At 28.0% G+C, this 18,503-nt stretch overlaps 3 protein-coding genes and 2 long non-coding RNA genes across 9 annotated transcripts; 2 read left to right on the top strand and 3 right to left on the bottom strand.

Annotated features, from left to right (window-relative positions):
- Window positions 1-143: 143 nt before the first annotated feature.
- On the bottom strand, window positions 144-5,689 carry LOC130675806 (uncharacterized). The gene is made up of 6 exons (XM_057481672.1): window positions 5,572-5,689; window positions 4,054-4,443; window positions 3,250-3,981; window positions 2,634-2,831; window positions 1,542-1,919; window positions 144-1,469 (listed from the first exon to the last, which is right to left on the bottom strand). Exons 1-6 carry the CDS (start codon window positions 5,639-5,641, stop codon window positions 757-759), a joined length of 2,481 nt encoding a protein of 826 aa, XP_057337655.1. The 5' UTR covers window positions 5,642-5,689; the 3' UTR covers window positions 144-756.
- An 836-nt stretch (window positions 5,690-6,525) lies between these two features.
- On the top strand, window positions 6,526-10,546 carry LOC130675285 (probable basic-leucine zipper transcription factor Q). Of its 3 annotated transcripts, XM_057480849.1 has the most exons (5): window positions 6,526-6,753; window positions 7,213-7,264; window positions 7,355-7,454; window positions 7,540-7,740; window positions 7,839-10,546. In XM_057480849.1, exons 3-5 carry the CDS (start codon window positions 7,359-7,361, stop codon window positions 9,699-9,701), a joined length of 2,160 nt encoding a protein of 719 aa, XP_057336832.1. In that variant the 5' UTR covers window positions 6,526-6,753; window positions 7,213-7,264; window positions 7,355-7,358; the 3' UTR covers window positions 9,702-10,546. The 3 variants fall into 3 exon arrangements, with proteins under 3 accessions (XP_057336832.1, XP_057336830.1, XP_057336831.1); XM_057480847.1 differs by lacking the exon at window positions 7,213-7,264; XM_057480848.1 differs by lacking the exon at window positions 6,526-6,753 and having other exon boundaries at window positions 7,094-7,264.
- LOC130675296 (uncharacterized) lies at window positions 9,250-13,407 on the bottom strand. Of its 3 annotated transcripts, none has more exons than XR_008991275.1 (3): window positions 13,267-13,407; window positions 11,321-13,187; window positions 9,250-11,241 (listed from the first exon to the last, which is right to left on the bottom strand). It is a non-coding gene; the product is annotated as an uncharacterized LOC130675296 (long non-coding RNA). The 3 variants fall into 3 exon arrangements; XR_008991274.1 differs by having other exon boundaries at window positions 9,250-11,464; window positions 12,006-13,187; XR_008991273.1 differs by having other exon boundaries at window positions 9,250-13,187.
- Window positions 12,308-14,692, top strand: LOC130675290 (uncharacterized). The gene is made up of 4 exons (XM_057480858.1): window positions 12,308-12,448; window positions 13,113-13,440; window positions 13,926-14,159; window positions 14,230-14,692. The coding sequence occupies exons 1-4, from the start codon at window positions 12,382-12,384 to the stop codon at window positions 14,690-14,692; spliced, it is 1,092 nt and encodes a 363-aa protein (XP_057336841.1). The 5' UTR covers window positions 12,308-12,381.
- A 1,176-nt stretch (window positions 14,693-15,868) lies between these two features.
- LOC130675295 (uncharacterized) lies at window positions 15,869-17,175 on the bottom strand. Its single transcript, XR_008991272.1, has 2 exons — window positions 16,501-17,175; window positions 15,869-16,287 (listed from the first exon to the last, which is right to left on the bottom strand). It is a non-coding gene; the product is annotated as an uncharacterized LOC130675295 (long non-coding RNA).
- Window positions 17,176-18,503: the final 1,328 nt, after the last annotated feature.

Below are 18,503 nucleotides of genomic sequence, written 5' to 3'. Positions count from 1 at the left end.
ATGCGATAGCCCGTAGCATTTATAAATAACCACCATCAGCTATCAGTAATGTTTAAAAATTTATAACAAGTTCATTAATCAATGACAATTTATTTCAATAATCAACAATTTAGATATTATTTAGACTATTACTTTATATATATTTATTTATTTGCCCTATAAATATAAAAATTAATACATTAAAAAAAATTTAATCAAAAGACAGCTGATAAAATGTATTATTACAGCTGATAAATACTTTTATTTATTATGATGTAAGTCATCAACAAAATAATTTTTTAAATACACAAAATAAAGTATCATTTAAGTTATATATTATAAAAGTATGTTAATTATGATTTACGAGTTTCGATGACTTTATGGGTTGAGACTTATTGAATTTAGGTAAATAATTGTTGGTTTTAAATTGCTTACATAATATTTGCACGGAAAAAACTAAGTTTTAAAAATTATTCTGTAATTACAACCCGAAACCTGGGTTTCAATACAGGGAATTTTAACATTCTAAATAATAAATTTCATAATACATGTCATAAATTTTTAATTTTCAAGTTACGATTTTTAAAGTTCAAATATTGATTTTTCCTGCATGGACAATAAATTTTGATATTTTTCCTATAATTATTTACGTTTTAATTATATATTAAAGAATTACTATTTAGAATGACAGTATTTACTGATCACTTTATCATTATATTACTTGTCGTTTCTCAATTTATATAGCTCATTTTTTTCCATGTATTTAAGAGATTAATTTTAAGGTCTCATGTTACGTAAAATCCATTCGGTGTAATCAGAAACTTTAGTGTAAATACCCGGCCAACCTTGCATGCCACAAGGAGAAGGTCCGAAAGAAACAACACCGACGGCAGTCCATTTTCCGCTGCCATCAGGTGCTCTCTCAACAGACATAAGAGGACCACCGGAATCACCTCTACATGAGTCTCTTCCACGTTGTCCACCAGCACAAATTTGGCTGTTTGAAAGAGACACTGCTGAATTTCCATAACGCGTTTCACAGTCTTGTCGATCAGCAATAGGAATTACAAGTTTCAATTTAACGTCAGATTCACTTCTACTTTCAGTTTTACCCCAACCAGCAACCCACAGTCGCTGAGGTAAATTCCCATTGTTCGGTAAACAAATTGGTTTAATGTAATCAGTAAATTCTACGGGTGAAGATAATCTCAATAAAGCAATATCATTTCGTTGATCTCTCGCTGATGGTTTATAATCTTCATGAGCTATTTGTTCTTCAACTCCGACAGTTACTACAGGTGGTGCACAAATTTCAGTATTATCTACTTCCATAATACAATCGGGATCTGTCGCTGTATTGTGTTCACCCAATCTGACGCCCAAAAGACTCCAAGTTTTAGGTAAATCTTTTCCTTTTATACAATGAGCTGCCGTTAAAACGTATCTATTGCTTATTAATACTCCTCCACATGCGGTTGTTCTTCCGTTTGCTGATGCAATAAAAAAAAAATTATTTATAAATATTTACACATTTGTTATTGAAAATTTAAATAAGTATTTACGTTTTTGGTATTCTAATAAAACCATCCATGGAAATTCGTCAAGATAAGCACGTTCGCCACCAACAATTCTCACTGAAAGATCTCGACCACAGATAGAAGGAAGTAAGTTACTGCGTGAATTAATACTAGTATTTCCATTATTGACATTGTAAAATTCGGTTGTTGCTGGTGGTGGTGTTGGCAATGGGATATTTTGGACACAACAAACTTTTGGATCTCGTCCTTCAAAACCACACTGAGCATCTCTAAGGACTTGAATGGTTTCTGGAGATCCGTATGACATTCGCAAAAGGTCTAATAGAGGTGGACATTGTCGAATATTTATACATTGACCCACTTGATTGTTTCTTCCATAACATGCGTTATCTTGCCAGAATTCTATAATAATTCATTTATTATCTATTACAATAATGATAGTGCAATTAATGGTTTATATGTATCATAGGAAAGTTTGTAACCACAGGAAAATTTTATTGGCGAAAGTGCGTAAGATTTCGTAGAATCTATTTTTTTTTTTTTTTTTTTTTCTAAGGAAGAGATTATTTCTTGTAGGAAGTGATTTATTCATAAGAAAATAAAAAAAATAAAAAAAAAAAAAACATTTTTTTTATGCTTCATTCGATCATTAGTTATGCAAATTCAAAGCATATTTAATTAAAAATTTTGAATAAAAGTACTACGAATATTTATTTCACTTAATAAGTATATTAATATATATCTAGAATTGATTTTGAATATATATTAAGAAATAGTATAATCTTATTTGACCTGCGTTTACGGTCAACTTAAAACAAGTTTTTTTATTTTGAATGATTATAAATTCATAATTTTTTACACATGTAAAAAAAATTCAAGTTTAATTTAAAGTTCGTTATTTTATATTTATTCTCTAAAATTAGTCACTTTTATTCATAACAATATGATTAATTATAAAAATTTATACACATGTGATTATATATAATCAAAAAATTTGTTCCCAGTATAACAATATGATAGTTGATGACGAGATAAAATTGATGATAATTGATTGATTACTATGAATAAGTTAAAAAAAAATGATAATAAATGATATTTATCAAAAGTAAAACTTACGCGCACTGGATTTATTAATAAATAAACATATCAACAAGAAATAAAATGTGAAGAGAAATAATTTTTCAGTCATCTTATATTTATTTTTTGTTTTAAGTAAATAATGTTGATTGAATGTTGTAATATATTTTAATTGATGATGATTTTGAATGATCTTGACGAGACGTCGGATGAGACATGCGAAAGTCGACTGACAGAGTTATAGTCACTACCAGAGAGATAGAGGAACTGAAGCCAGGGTCAACTACTCTCCCACCATGGGTCCAAGAAGTTCTTAAACTTAAATAATATGAGGATTTTCCGTCCACGGTAAATCCTACCGCACTTGATGAATCTCATGCTTTTCAATTTTCCACTTGAATAATAAATGTGTAAATCCGGAGTAATTTTATGACTACTTCGTATTTCGGTACTGATAATTAATCATTCATACAACGAAATATTTTTCAGAATTTAATTAGTTTAGCAAATTTAAAGATGTGTAGCCTTAATATTTAATTAAATATTATACAACAAAAAGATATTTATCGTTATAATAAAATTTATTGAAGATTGATAATTTATAAAATTATTAACGTATATTTGAATTATAATTTTTTTACAGATAGTTATTTCTATAAAGCTTTCGGTCCAGGTACTATATTACGTATTATCCATTCAGAATAATCAGCAACTTTAGTATATACACCTGGCCAACCTGGCATACCACAAGGATAAGGTCCAAAAGAAACAACACCAGTGGCAGTCCATCTTCCGGTGCCATCAGCAGATCTTTCAACAGACATAAGGGGTCCACCAGAATCACCTTTACATGAATCTTTTCCCGCTTGACCTCCTGCGCAGATTTGACTGTTTACAAGAGATATTGCTGATCTTCCATACCGCGCTTCACAGTCTTTTCGATCAGCAAGAGGAACTGAGAGTTTTAATTTTATGTTAGAGTGAGATTTATTTTCGGTTGCACCCCATCCTGCAACCCATAGTCTGTGGGTAATATTTGAATTGTTTGGTAAACAAATTGGCTTAATGTAATCAGTGAATTTAATTGGTGAAGATAATCGAAGTAAAGCTATGTCATGTTTTCGATCTCTGGACCGTGATGCTGATCTGTATTCTTCGTGTGGTATTTGCTCTTCTATGTCAACAGCTACTGTTGGTGGAGCACAAATTTGACTGTCGATACCGTCTGAGATACAATCAGGATTTGTTGATGTATCATATTCACCCAATATTACTCTTGAAAGACGCCAAGATTTTGGTAAATCTTCTGGATTCACGCAGTGAGCTGCTGTTAAGACATACCGATCGCTTATTAATACACCACCACATCCGGTTTTTCTTCCAGTTGCTAAATAAATAATAAATTTTATCAGTTAATACTTATAGTTACGTCTAAAAGTAATTTTATTCAAGTACTTACGTTTCTCATATTCTAGTAAAGCCATCCACGGAAATTCATCAAGACTAGTACGTTCACCTCCAATAATTCTCACGGAAAGGTCACGACCGCAGTCAGAAGGAAGTTGATTGAAAAGTGAATTAAGATTTGTATTTTCACTATTGCGATTGTAAGCTTCCGTTGTAGATATCACTCTTGTTATCGGTGGCGTCCATGCTTGATATTGAAGAGCACAACAAACTTTAGGATATCGACCATCAAAACCACACTGAGAGTTTCTGAGAGTTTTAAAAATTTCCGGAGTTTTGGGTTTAACTTGAAGAAGAGCCACTATGTCTGGACATTCACGAATATTGATACATTCGCCTCTTTGATAATCGCTTGTGAAACAGCTATTTTCTTGTGAATTTTCTATAACAAACAGATTATAAATGATATCTCTATACGTAGTATTAAAAATACCTCATTATAAAAATTTTGAATTTAAATGAGTGAGGAGCATTCAAATATTTCGTAATAGTTTTCTATTTAAATAATTGTGACTGGACCAATAACTTAAATAGTCTGCTTGACCTTGTGAAGATTGATATTAATTTATTATTTGATGTGTATAAATAAAAAGATATCTATTAAGAAGACTTAAAATATCGTTTATAAGATTTCACTATACTAGCCCAGTGTTAATATTTGTCTACTAAACGCTACTTTGTTTTTAATGTTCGTATAAATATGTTTATGTTTTCTTTCTAGTCAAAAAAAAAAGTAGAACATAATTTCTATTTTGTGATAATTCACGTCTTATTTATCACCTTAAAAAAAAAAGACGACAGAAGCCGGAAACATTCAACTTAAAAAAAAATTAGATAACGCTGAATTAAAGTAAACACTGTGATAGATACTTATAAATATAGTTCAAAGATTAACAGTCAAATTTCGAAATTATAATATTCTATTCAAAGTATATCTGATTATTTATATTTAAAGCCACAGTTTTTCTTTATTAGTTTCACGGAAAAAAATATTAGTAAATATTACTGAGATTCTCGTCAACAGCGTGCCTAGACCGAATCTCAGCAAATATTATGGAGTAGAACGTAAGAAATTAATAACAGATGCATTTTTTTGACAAGTGTCTTGTAGTTTTTTAAGGTTTAAGTAGTAATTTTAAATAGTCAAGCAGTATATTTCAACGATTAACTGTTAATTATAGCAGTTTAAACATTAAAATCATAATTTTACTGATTGAAACGACATTAGTTATTGAACATATCATAAATAATTAGAAGTTGAACTACAATTACTGTCAATCATTTCTTTCCGTGTTTCATTTATTCATTTTCTTTTACTACTGTTTCTCCGGATGCAAGCTTGATAAAAGGGGGGGTCAACGTATATTATATGTTTTTTTTTATTTTCGTTTTTTAGCAATATTTATTTTTCTAATATTATCGTTTCTTTATTAGTTTTTTTTTCTTTTAAAATTTTAAACTATTTAAAAATAATAACATTAATTTTTTATGAATAGAAAATGTAACTTACGAGCGTTAGATTTGTTTATGATTAAAATCATAAACATGCAGTGAAATATATAAAGAAATTTTTTATACATTTTCTTTATTTTTCTTTTTTTACAATAAATGTTGATCAAATATATTTTAATTTTTTAATATAAATATTTTCAAATAATTCGACGAAACAGTTAGATAGAAAAGGTAAACGTCGACTGATGGCCAGAAAAATAGAAGAACCCACGAAGAACCTCAGGGTCAACTAGACTCCCACCACAATTTGAAGCATATTTTATTTTAATTTATTTTTTAAATTATTTCTATTGCTGCTTCTATGATTAAAATACATAAATTTTGTGTGTACGCTTTCACCAATTTATTTGGTGGTAAATAAAGTAAAATAAAATGAATTTCTAACTAAAAGTTTTTCTAATTCATTACATTTATAATTAAACAAAAAAAATTAATAGTGCAAACAGCAAAACGCAGGAACATTAAAAATATTTTCTTCAAAATTCTAGAATAGTTCAATTTCATTTTGATATTTCTAATTATTATTAAAACAACTTATTGAAAAATATGTAAATTTTCAGCCGTTTTAATTTGTGCAATTTAAATAATGATTTAAAATAAGTAGTTCTTTAACAAATCTATCTAATCAATATAAAAATCAATAATAATCTGTCTTGAAATAATTTTGTTAATAAAATATACAGGGAGGCAGACTATCGGATTCTTTACCCTTCGTAATTATATATACAAAATTTTGTCAAATCGTTTTTGAAACATTAAAAAATATTTTTAAAAAACAACATGTCGTGCCACCTGTCAAAAAATGAAAATTTAACATTTAACAAATAATAAAGAAGATTACTTGTTTGTAGGAAAATTGATTCTACATTGTAATAAAAGATAGCACCACTTGCTTATTAAAATTAAATTTTTAGTTATATAAAAATTCTAAAGCGGACGCCACTAGCTTAATTCAAGGCAACATTTATTAGTTATTCTTTGGAATTCTCTAAAAAAATAATAAACAGAGAAAAAGATATTAGAGATTGAGAATTTTTAACATCTCTTCAGACATGTTTTACTGAAAGAAAACGTTATTTCTTTAAGTTTTTTTATATTTTACACTCACCAACAATGTATTTAGTTGGGCCCACACCCGTTTGATTTTATTTTCCTACTGGTTGTATTATTATTATATTGTGTAAGTTTAACAAAAGATCCATTCTTATATCCATATACATATATATATATATATATATATATATATATATATATATATATATATATATATATATATATATATATATATATATATATATATAGGTATGTATTTATACATATAGTGTCGAATATTACTTGATAATTTGACCAGTTGTGTTGTCTCAATAATTTTATCTAAAGGATGTTGTCGTACTTAATAATATAAGTGGTTATGTTTAATAGTCTCAGTCACCAATCAAAATTTGTAAACATTTTTTAATTTTTTAATCCTTAAAATAATATCAACAATTATTATAATTCATTTTAATCTTTCACTTATTTTTATTTTACAACAATATTTCAATGTGTTTTATTATTGTAACTAATTTGATATATTTAAAATATAAACGATAATTTATTTAATCAATTAATGTTTTTTTGTTGAATATTTATTGTGTAGTTCAATTAATTATTCCAAGTGATAATTATTGCTGTTAAATACTCATATTATTGTGAGTTGTTTATTTGCATTTGCTCATATTATTATTGTTATTATTTTTTTTTTTGTATTTTAAATGTTTTTATTATTTTCTTTTTAATAGAACAATGACGGAAGGAACTGTGACGAGGACAAAGCGTATGGGAACGAGATTTTTTAAGAATCCTCCTCAACCTCATATGTGTATACAAGATTTTTTGAGGGTAACTACTTAAAATTGATTTTTTACATAAGATTAAATAATAAAATCAACAATATTTTATGAAATGTACTCGAATTTATATTTAGGGATCAGGATATCCGTGTTATATAAACGTCTTGTCATGGGATAAAATAGCAATGGGAAGTTGTCCTTTTGAACGTTTACCACTCTATGGTGGTATGAAAATAAATCCACCGAGAACAGAAAAACCGGATGTTAATGTATTTTTTGTTATGGCTAATCCAGAAGTTCTACGACAAAAAGGCAAAAATGCTTCTGACCTCAAGGTAATTGAATTATATTTATAATTATAATTTTTAAACAATCGAATAAATATTTTTTATTTATTTATTTTTTTAATGTAAATTTAATAATATTATTTCAGGAACAATCTATTTTGATAGAACTACTTCTGAATTTTATCGAAGCAATGAATACAGGAGTAGAATTTATGAGACAATATAAAATTCTAAACGATCGTGATATAACTGGTGAATTGAAAGAAATATGGATGGTTGTACAAAGTGATAGAGCGCGTGTACAAAATGATGCAGCCAATGAAGACGTTAAAAGACCAGTTCCGCAGTATCCACAACATTCGGAGCAAGATCAGAAACAAGAACAACAACAATTGCAACAACAGAAACAGCAACAAAAGAAGCAACATCAACAACAATATAGACCTCCACCACCCCAAACACAGCAACATCAGCATCAAGTTCAGCAGATTCATCAGAATCATAGTGAAGAGACTCATCAACAAATTCAACTTCAACCTCCTCAATATCATTTAAATTACTCAATGTCAAGTCGTGGACCTGCCAAGGCATCTGATAATTATGATTTGGCTTACGTTCGTCAAACTCAGAATCAACCAATGGCTCAGAATGATCATATCTATCAACCTTGGTCAACGTCATTGCAATACGCCAATAGAGTTAGAAGAATGGAACATCAAATAGGTTCTAGAGAAGCTAGAGAGTTTTTAGCTTCTTCTGTTTCGTCTAATACTCCAGTTCCGCCACAACATCCTATCTCTTATCCAGCACCACAATACCAATATCAACTGTCACGACCTATAGGATCGCCTCATAACGGGCCTAAAATCCATCCTAATGCCGGTGGTCTTGGTTGCTCTACGATAACAAATCCTGGTGGTATTCCACCTGTTATAAATACTAGCATTACTCCAGGATCGCAAATGCATTATGATCATTATTATTTATCTATGCGGTTACCAGAGAAGAGTGTTTGTGTGAAAGTTCATAGAGTGCAACAACCTCAGCAACCACAAATTCAAATAGCTAATCCTATTCATGCAGCTCCTGTTCCTCCGTATGAATCAATTGATCCTTTTTATGATCCACAAATAAATTCATCATTCAATTGGAGAAGATCGCTTGCATCCCAAAATAATACAATGCCACCTAAAAATAATATTAATAAAAGACAAAATTCACCTACACATGCTGGTAGCAATGGGCCTAAAGAAAATTCAGTAAAAAATAAAAGCCCAGTTAAAGTGCTACAACGAGATAATTGTAATTCAAATACTGATGCTGTAAATTCGGGAATTTTTACAGATAAATCAGATGAAGAATTTGAAAACGCAGCTAACAAAATTAAAAAACAAATTCAGGTTACTGATTTAGATGAAGATGAACCGCGAATTACTGAGACTTGTGATGATTCTGAAATATTTAAAACTTTTAATGATATGGAAAATCATAAAATAACACAAGAAAATAATTATAAAAAACAAAACAATACCAAAATAATGGTACTAAAAAGAAATAAATCATTTAACGATAGTCAATCGTTGTTGAAAAATGGTAAAACTGTTAAAAATGGTGTAGGAATTGAAAATGAACAGCCAAGTAATATAGAGAATAAAGTGATTGAAAAAAAAAATGAACAACCATTTGTTTCTGAATCCGAGCGAAATGGTTTTAACAATGATAAACAAATAGAAAGTGATGATAAAATTTCAAAGACCATAAATAATTGTAATAATAGTGCATCGATAATAAATCCCGGTACATCTGAAGACAATGGCAAACAACGTGAAACTAAAGTTAATGGACAAGCTAATAATTTTAAGAAAAATAAGGAACAGGTTTATCAAGTGTATACAATATTGAGAAAATCCGATGTGACATCAACGCAGGATGAATTGACAAATGAAACGGCTCAGATAGCGATTAAAGATTGCACAGATACGAGTGAGATCGGTATCGTGCCTTCGTGATAGTCCTCAGTAGAGGCGCTGTTTTTTAGTGATAGTCTACATTATATGTAATTATATAAGTTACATAAATAAGAATAAGAATCCATTTTTTAATGTAAATAGATAATTTTATAAATGAACAATTGACGAGAAATGTTAAAAAAAAAGTAAGTGGATAAACGTTAAAGACAATTTAGATATAAAATTTTAGGCACTTTTGCTCGAATGCTCTTCCATAAGTATTAAGATAACGATAAAACATAAAGAAAGTTTGAGCTGCACTGAATGGTATAAAGAGTAAAGTGAATTTGAATACTGAGTTTTAATTAATGAATTCGTATAACCAATGATCTTGATAGCGTACAGCTTGGCTGTGAAAACAAATAAATTTTGGTGCATAAGACTCTCTTATTTGTACGTGAAGAGAGATTAATTTAAAAAATTTATTTTTTCATTATAGATAACTTAAACGTAATAAGAATCTTTGGTATTCTAAGTAGAGTTTACCTACATTTCCAACCCATGTAACAAATATTGCTACAGGTATCAGTCGAAGGCATTAGTCATCATACAAAATGTTCTAACCCCCTAGACTGATATACTCAAACCGTAGTAATATTTTTGGGTTGGATTATAATATAGGTCCAGCAATGTCCTAGAGATGAATTGCTGGACACGGAAGTGGGGTCACACCTGCGTAGCCAAACTGTCAAACAGTCCTCAGTAGAGGCGCTGTTTTTTAGTGGACTCTTTTTAAGTTTAACTGAGGAATAACTTTATTGATAAAGCAAATGATAAATGAGTGCTTCGATGACATTTTTAGCATACTATTTTGTTACTTTATAAATTATTTGAAACAATACTTCCACATATTCAGTGATTATCTTAAAGGTAATTACTGCACTAAATGGAATTTTAATGAAATACTGCCTGTTTTTTTTTTTTTATAATAATAATAATAATAATAATAATAAAAACAAACATAAAACATAATAGTAATAATAGTAACGATGATAATTTCAATAAGCACAAAATTATTTGCAATTAGATTTTAGGCCGAGATCTTCCCGGGTGTCCAATTATCGCAAAGACATTCTAAAAATTTATTATTAATTGATGTATGTATATGTACAGTAACTATCTTTTTACCAAACGAAAAACTGCATAAATTTTAATGCGCGATATTATCGTTAAATTAATATCTTTCGAAGTAAATTAATTTTTAAATTATAGGTATACATATATATTATTATTATTATATACACACATTAATTCAAACTATATAAGTTGATATATAAAAATTAAATTTTCTTCTCTTAAACGTATTCATGTTATTTTATAATTATCATATGATAAGTGATACTGTGGTTTATATTATAGTCAACTATACAATTGTAATAGTAATCTATTATACAATATACGTTAAATTTTTCTTTTTTGAAAAAAAAGTTTTTTATTTTATAAATTATCTTTAACACAAAGATCCAATACTTGATTCCTAATTAATCATATGAGAGAGCAATGGTTCTAACTGTACAGATCTTTTGATTGATGAGGAAGCCTGTAATTAATTTAAATATGAAATAGTTACAAATAGAAAAGAAACAGGATCAAAGTGTTTAGTAGGTGTATACTCTCACCTACTCTTCTTGACTTTCACCTTTGCTATCGTGAACTACGGATACGAATTTATTGTAGAGTGAGTTAATCTGACGGCAAGTTAACAATGTGCTGCACGGTAAATAGTAACAAAAGCTTTCCCTCCGTTAGACTTTCGCTGTCAACTAATAAAATAATATGTTATTTATTATATTATTTTAACCAACATCCGTACGAGTTATAATAATTGTGTATTTGTGACTGGTGACGGAAATCAACCGAATAAATAATTATTTTATATATCTAAATGTAGTGTCATCAACAATAATAATCAATTTGTTCAACAAGGAAGTCAATTACATGAAAGTTGTCAAGAATTAATAGTAATAAAAAAATATTTTTTTGTGTTTTATGTTTACGAGGTGACAGAGTTAAATTGTGTACTTTTGATCATTTGTCATGTTCAATTATAATTAATGAAAAGATATATATTTTATTGTGTTTCATAAGAGGAAAAAAAAAAAAAAAAACATTTTTTTACTTCAAATTCTGTATAAATTTTTATATCGTCGTGAACCGCTGTTTTTTAGTGAACCGGTTTACTGGCTCAATCGTGATTTAAATTAAAAAAAAATTAATACAAAATGACATTGAGGTAAAAGAGTAAATTAGCAGAGGCGGGATTTTAGTAAGAGCTATAAGAGGTAGGAAGGGAGACCGCAATACCTTTCTCCAGAGATGTGGCTGGCCGACATATCGCGTTCTTCACCCTTCCATCCTGACTATAAGTAACAAGAAAAGAGAGAGAGAGTCAGCCAAGCAAGAAGCAGGAGTTTAAGTTACTTGATTTGCCAGATGAGAGAAAAGTCTTCTCTGTTCTTGCAATGAGTATCGTTGTTTCTCCTGTACTATTTCATTGTTTTCATCATGTTTCTTGCAATTTTCTTTATCAGCCTTGCTTGAACACGCGTGTTTATATTTTCCGCTATAACAGTCAACATGGTCAGTATGTACCAGATATTCTTGTGAACAGTTGTGTATACTTTTAACTCAGGGTATAATCAAAATTTTATAAATAATTTTTTTATAACTAACCGCCACTATGAAGTTTCAAAAAATTACCTGTGATAGTTACGTGTTTCAGAAATCTAAAGACGTGGAACAAACCGGTAAGATTATATGAAAATTATTATTTTTAAATTTCTAATCAATACTTTTACTAACTAATTTATGTTACTTTAATTTTTATTATTATTATTTTTTTTCTGTTAACATTAATTTTATTTTTAAATAGAATAGTGATAATTACTTTAATATTTACATACAAATTATATCTTCATCTGTCTAATGAAAGTGTTAGTTCTAAAACTAACCGGCCTCGACTTACTTTCTGCATTTCACAGTTGACTGCAGTTGGCATTATTTTTGTAAAATCTAATACTTGATTTTATTTAAAAAAAATAAGTTTTAATAATTTATAAGTTGCATGAATTTTAAGATGAAAAAATTAAAATATTTCCATAGATTTTTAAAATTAACTTTGTAAATATTATAATTATAATAAAAATTCTCATCTCGTTTTAACACATGTAACATCATGTAAACGTGATTGCACCGGCATGAATTATATTATTGAGTAGTACTGGTGATGAAAGCGCGGGACGATCACTTATTTGGACATTCATTGTCCGTACTATTAAGCACAGATGTTTACTTAAATGTACGACATGGAATACTTAATAAGTTTGAATTTATCACTTCACACTTATATTAATATAACGTTTGCAGGCTTTAACATAAATATTAAAGTTTAATATCTAAATTATTTTACAGAATATGATGCAGTTGAAGAAAGGCTTAAATTACTTTTAAACGAAGGATCGAAAATTCCTGCCGATTCTGATGAGTCTGAAATGATTTTACCAGATTATTATGATCCAATTAAATTTCGTATTGGCCAGAATGTATTTAAAAAAAATATATTTACTATGATGATTGCTAAATTATCTGGATTGTTACTTCTTCTTACAGTACCTTCCATCCTTGACATTTTAAAATTTACGAGACAAAGTGGTAATCCGTGTGCTGCCTTTCGTAGATACGCAGCGACAATTCTTCACACATGCATCTGGTATAAAAATTCACCGGATGAGGATAGTGAGTAAGTGAATTAAAAAAACTTTTAAATTTTTGTCTTGTCTAATTTTAACAAAAAAATTACAGAAATATTTTTACACAGACACTCGACTTGTTTTGTATTTTTTTTAAACTGCAGCTTATCTTTAAAACAACATTTTTACAAGACATTAAAATAAAAACTTATTTTTTTTTTTGTTGCAAACTCGAGATAGAAATATCATGCATGAGACTAAATTAATTTAAATAGTTCGTTGACACGATTGAAGACGTCAGAATCCGGATGTCGTGATTTTAAAGTGTATATCTTTAAACTCTATCTTATTTCTTATTATTTTTGAAATCAATGCATGTGCAAATATTATCGTTATACTTTTTATTTATTCATTTTATTTCTTATTATCTATTCTACAGCTCAATCACTTATATTGATTACAATCAATAACTTATAGATAGAATATATATTTTTATAGTAAATATCATTAACATTTATTATTAACTATATTTTAGATTCTATGTGTCCTTGAAAAATGTACGAAGAAAACACTGTGTAGCTTCAAAACGTAGTTGTGAAGCTGGAATAGGTCAAATTTCACAACTCGATATGGCTCTTACTCAATTTGGTTTCATGGGTTTTACTCTTTTGTGTGCAGATTATTTGGGAGTTGCTACTAATGATGAAGAACTTGATGGTCTTCTTCATTTTTGGCGTGTTATTGGCCGAATGTTGGGTACAGAAGAAAGGTAATAATAACATTTAATCTCCTTTTTCTGATTATTATCATTAATATTTAATTTAATTTTTTATTTTCAGATTCAATCTTTGTAATGGCAGTGTAGAGGAGAGTAAAGCTCTTTGTCGTAGACTACTTGAAGAGATATTCGTTCCATACTATGCAAAAAAATCAAAAGATTTCGATGAGATGAGTACTGCTCTCTTAGAAGGATTATGGCCGATAAATCCATTTGTAAATAATAAATCGTTTAGAATATTTACATGTCATCTGATAGCTTCAGCTATTCCTAATAACAATTACTCATTAGATATCGATGACACATCATTATCAATGTATAGTAAAATAATATTGAATCTTCAGCTGTTTGTTCATAAACATTTATTACAAGTACATTACTGGTGGTCTAGTATTTTTCGAGCTTATTTTAATAATCAAATGAAAATAGGCTTTTATCTTACAGAAAAATTTCCATTCTTAGCTTACATACTTTATGGAAAAAAGCGATCGCATTTTAATATTTATAAATTTCATTTTGATTGAAAATAGAAAAATTTTTTGCTCAATTTATAGAACTTTCATTATATATTTTTGGGTATAAAAAAAATTAAGCATTTATTTTTATAATTTATGTTCATGTTAATTACTTAAGTAATTTAAATAGAAAAAAAATAATTTTGATAAGTAATTAAATTATTATTTTTTTTTTTAAACAAAAAATACTCAATTGTCAAAAGACAATGATTTAAAAATGTAATTTATTAAAAATAGCCTTAGGTAAGTGAAATTTAGTACTAAAAAGAAATTTATAAAAAAAAAAAAATATAGTGTAAAATTGTACATCTGAATTTTTTTATTAACTCATACTTTATTTTGGTGGTTAAGAAACTAAAATTAAAATTCAGTAACCATTTTTACTCAGTTTCATAAGTGTTATAAAATTTGAAGAAAGTTTTCATTACATTTTATGTGTATGAATAATTTAAAAAGATGATATGAGATATTTTAAAAAAAAAAGTGAAAGGACTAATCCACCAATAAAGTAGTCAAAAGAAAAATTAAAATGTTGAAACGTTTTTTTTTTCTTTATTCAAATATAATTTTGTAATTGAAGTATGTCAATTATAAAAACAAACAAAACAATAAATATTTATAAAAAAAATATCTTCAATACCATAATTATTTTTATTTCCATGCACTACTTAAACTTTCTATCAATCTTGTTTCTAAATCCAGTCTATTTTTGTTAAACATCTCAATTCCCTTGAAATTTATTTAAATTATTCTATACATAAAGATTATCTTTAATTAGTACGTAGTATTTTAATCATTAATTAGTTCACAACCTCAATAATCTACAATTTTAATTGCCTTATCTACCTTTTATTCAAACGTCAGAATACGCATTGAATCATACTGACATTTAATATAATTGTCCTATTTATAAGATATACATACAGCGTAAGCATTAATTTACAAAATTTACAAAATACATTTACAAAATTTATAATTACTTTGGACATTGCCGTCGACTGGATTATTACATAGACACCTGAAACTCGGCATACGATATCTACTGACGTATTATTAATAATAATAATGATAATAGTAATGATGATGATGGTATTTTGTTGATGGATATCATTTGAATCGGCTGAGTTGACTGCTTCAAGATTGTGTAATACATAAATAGATATGATAATTCAATGTAAACGACAATTAGATAATATTTATTATTTATTAATTTATACTTATACATTTTTTTACATACATACTTATACATAAATTATAAAAGTAGTAATTAATGCTTACTAAAAAACAGCGCCTCTACTGAGGACTGTTTGACAGTTTGGCTACGCAGGTGTGACCCCACTTCCGTGTCCAGCAATTCATCTCTAGGACATTGCTGGACCTATATTATAATCCAACCCAAAAATATTACTACGGTTTGAGTATATCAGTCTAGGGGGTTAGAACATTTTGTATGATGACTAATGCCTTCGACTGATACCCGTAGTAATATTTGTGTTACATGGGTTGAAACTGTAGGTAAACTCTACTTAGAAACAAAGAAAAAAATTATTTTTTTCTTTTGATTCGCAGTTCAGAGTCCGGAACGCGGGATAATCCAGCTTCGCCTGTTAACAAATGGCATTTGAAAAAAAAAAATTGTTAATAAATTTGCATATTAATATTTAAATATTTTATTTATTTAAAAATAAAAATCTTTTCAATTGTTGGCTGATTACAGAATAAAATTTTATGAATTTTAATAGACGCAACCGATAAAAAAAAAATAAATGTTAAAAAAAAAAAGAAGAACAAAGGAAATAAATAAGATATCATCTTACCGCCATTTTATGATTCTTCAAGCATTCAATTAAATGATACTTAAAATCTGCAGCCATCTTGTTTGATTGTTTTTAATCACTGTTATTATTTAAAAGTAACTAGTAGATAAATAATCTCGATAATTAATTGATTAATTATTAATAGTTTAGTAAACTGTATTAAAAGTTCTTAATCTGATGGAATGCGACCACGATGCGACTGTAGTTCAAGATCAAATGAATACCGCAACTGCGTAGCCGAGTTGCAAGAGCACATAAGCGAGTTACCCGATACTACAACGAGCACAGACCGGCAAAATTTTCTGGTCACGTGACTGCGAACCGGCGTAGAGTTTGAATCCTACCAAAAAAAGATTCTCTATATAAAATGTCCGTCAACTTCGGACTTTTTCGTTTTTGACGACAACTTATATACAATTTGACGTAAATTTACTACCCGAACTAGAATTCAAATTCCCTGATAGCCAAGTTGTTATGTCCTCAGTGGACTCAGGTGCCTCCACCTCTTAATTAATTAGTGAACTTGAGATCCATAAATAGGCTCGTATTTAAATTTCATTTGAAATTATATATTAATATTTTACAACACTTATTGCGTCTTATCAGTATTTAGTCAATAGTTTAAATGATAAATCGTCGTGGCACATACTTATTAAATTATATATTTTTATTATAAGAAACTTATTATAAGAAACCTAAATAAAACACACGCATAAAAATCATGAATAGACCCTTGTTCTATAGTATCCTTATCCATAACTTCATAATTTCATTAAATAATAATAATAATAATAATAATAATAATAATAATCATAGTCGACAATAAATTTATCACTGTTTTAAAATTCAAAATTGGTCCCGAATGACAACGAACTGCCCACTGTCCAGGAGGTGGCGTCAGCTCCGATCCTAATAACCAGTTGTTCATTAATAGTAATGTAAAAATTTTCATTAACTGCAACTAATAACAGTTTCTATAAGTGAAAATAGTCCTCAAAATTCATCAGGTTCACGTGCAGCACGAATAAATCCGAGTACTCATGTAGAACATCGCGTGCCAAACAAGCAATCTTCTGTCAAGAGAGTTGGTTGATAATGTCCAATAATTTAGAGATTTAATATATTACAAGAAAATTAAATTTTCTTTTTCTAATATTTATAAGAAAGTATCCAATATAGTTATATTTTATAAATTATTTATTCTAGATTCAAAACAAAAATTCAATACATAAATTATAAATTACTAAGACAATCAGGATTTTTTTTTTTATTAATAGTAAAAATAATTGGATATTGTTGTCAATAATTTTTAAACATATTTTTTTTTTATGTATTAAAAAAGAATATATAGTTTAAAAAATATATGGATCCATTTATTATTTACTACATTGCAGTAAGTTGTAATATTCCATTGATTTTTCATGTTATTATAAGACTGAGACATAGTAATTGCGAAACAAGTATAATTGCAAGATAGAGAGAGACGGTTTATTAGAGGTGAGCGATATCGTGAGGGTAAATTGTTATTTGCGTATATATTCGTTAAGTATACATATATAACGTGTATTATTGTAAGTGGGGAGACACAGTACAGAACATCATATCTCGTATTTAAAATTTACCGGGAGCTATCATACAGGAGTCAGTATGATTCCGTTATGGCTGAGAACTAACATCGAAAATTAACTTTTATATTTTTTTGCACTACTCTTAATGCGAAGCATTAGAGTGTGCTTTACGATCGAAAAATTCAGTTTGCCTCTTTTTCGCTACTGTTTTTTTATTTATTTATTTTATCTTCAAAGGTAACAATTCAATTTTTTATTTTTTATCCACGTTAAAACATATTTTTTCATAAAAAATCATGTATCAGAATCAAATTTAACAGCTAAATAAAATTTAATAAATTTAAAAAACCTAAAAAATTTATTATTACAACCAATTTACTTTTTATGATTATCTAAAAAAAAAATTATTTATACAGTTCTTTAACACTTGAAAAC

Source organism: Microplitis mediator, chromosome 10 (assembly GCF_029852145.1).
Source record: "Microplitis mediator isolate UGA2020A chromosome 10, iyMicMedi2.1, whole genome shotgun sequence".
NCBI lineage: Eukaryota > Metazoa > Arthropoda > Insecta > Hymenoptera > Braconidae > Microplitis > Microplitis mediator.
Note: the sequence above shows the minus strand (reverse complement) of the source record. Positions and strands in the feature narration are given on the sequence as shown.

What these genes read in the sequence shown, in the direction of transcription:
- LOC130675806 (XM_057481672.1), bottom strand. Translation starts at nt 5,641, where the DNA reads ATGTATAAAAAATTTCTTTATATATTTCACTGCATGTTTATGATTTTA. An exon ending in TTTACTAGAATATGAGAAAC is followed by an intron (nt 3,982 to 4,053) that starts GTAAGTACTTGA and finishes TTATTTATTTAG; the next exon opens with CAACTGGAAGAAAAACCGGA. An exon ending in TATTAATAAATCCAGTGCGC is followed by an intron (nt 1,920 to 2,633) that starts GTAAGTTTTACT and finishes GAATTATTATAG; the next exon opens with AATTCTGGCAAGATAACGCA.
- LOC130675285 (XM_057480847.1), top strand. Translation starts at nt 7,359, where the DNA reads ATGACGGAAGGAACTGTGACGAGGACAAAGCGTATGGGAACGAGATTT. An exon ending in GTATACAAGATTTTTTGAGG is followed by an intron (nt 7,455 to 7,539) that starts GTAACTACTTAA and finishes ATTTATATTTAG; the next exon opens with GGATCAGGATATCCGTGTTA. An exon ending in AAAATGCTTCTGACCTCAAG is followed by an intron (nt 7,741 to 7,838) that starts GTAATTGAATTA and finishes ATATTATTTCAG; the next exon opens with GAACAATCTATTTTGATAGA.
- LOC130675290 (XM_057480858.1), top strand. Translation starts at nt 12,382, where the DNA reads ATGAAGTTTCAAAAAATTACCTGTGATAGTTACGTGTTTCAGAAATCT. An exon ending in TAAAGACGTGGAACAAACCG is followed by an intron (nt 12,449 to 13,112) that starts GTAAGATTATAT and finishes ATTATTTTACAG; the next exon opens with AATATGATGCAGTTGAAGAA. An exon ending in TCACCGGATGAGGATAGTGA is followed by an intron (nt 13,441 to 13,925) that starts GTAAGTGAATTA and finishes ACTATATTTTAG; the next exon opens with ATTCTATGTGTCCTTGAAAA.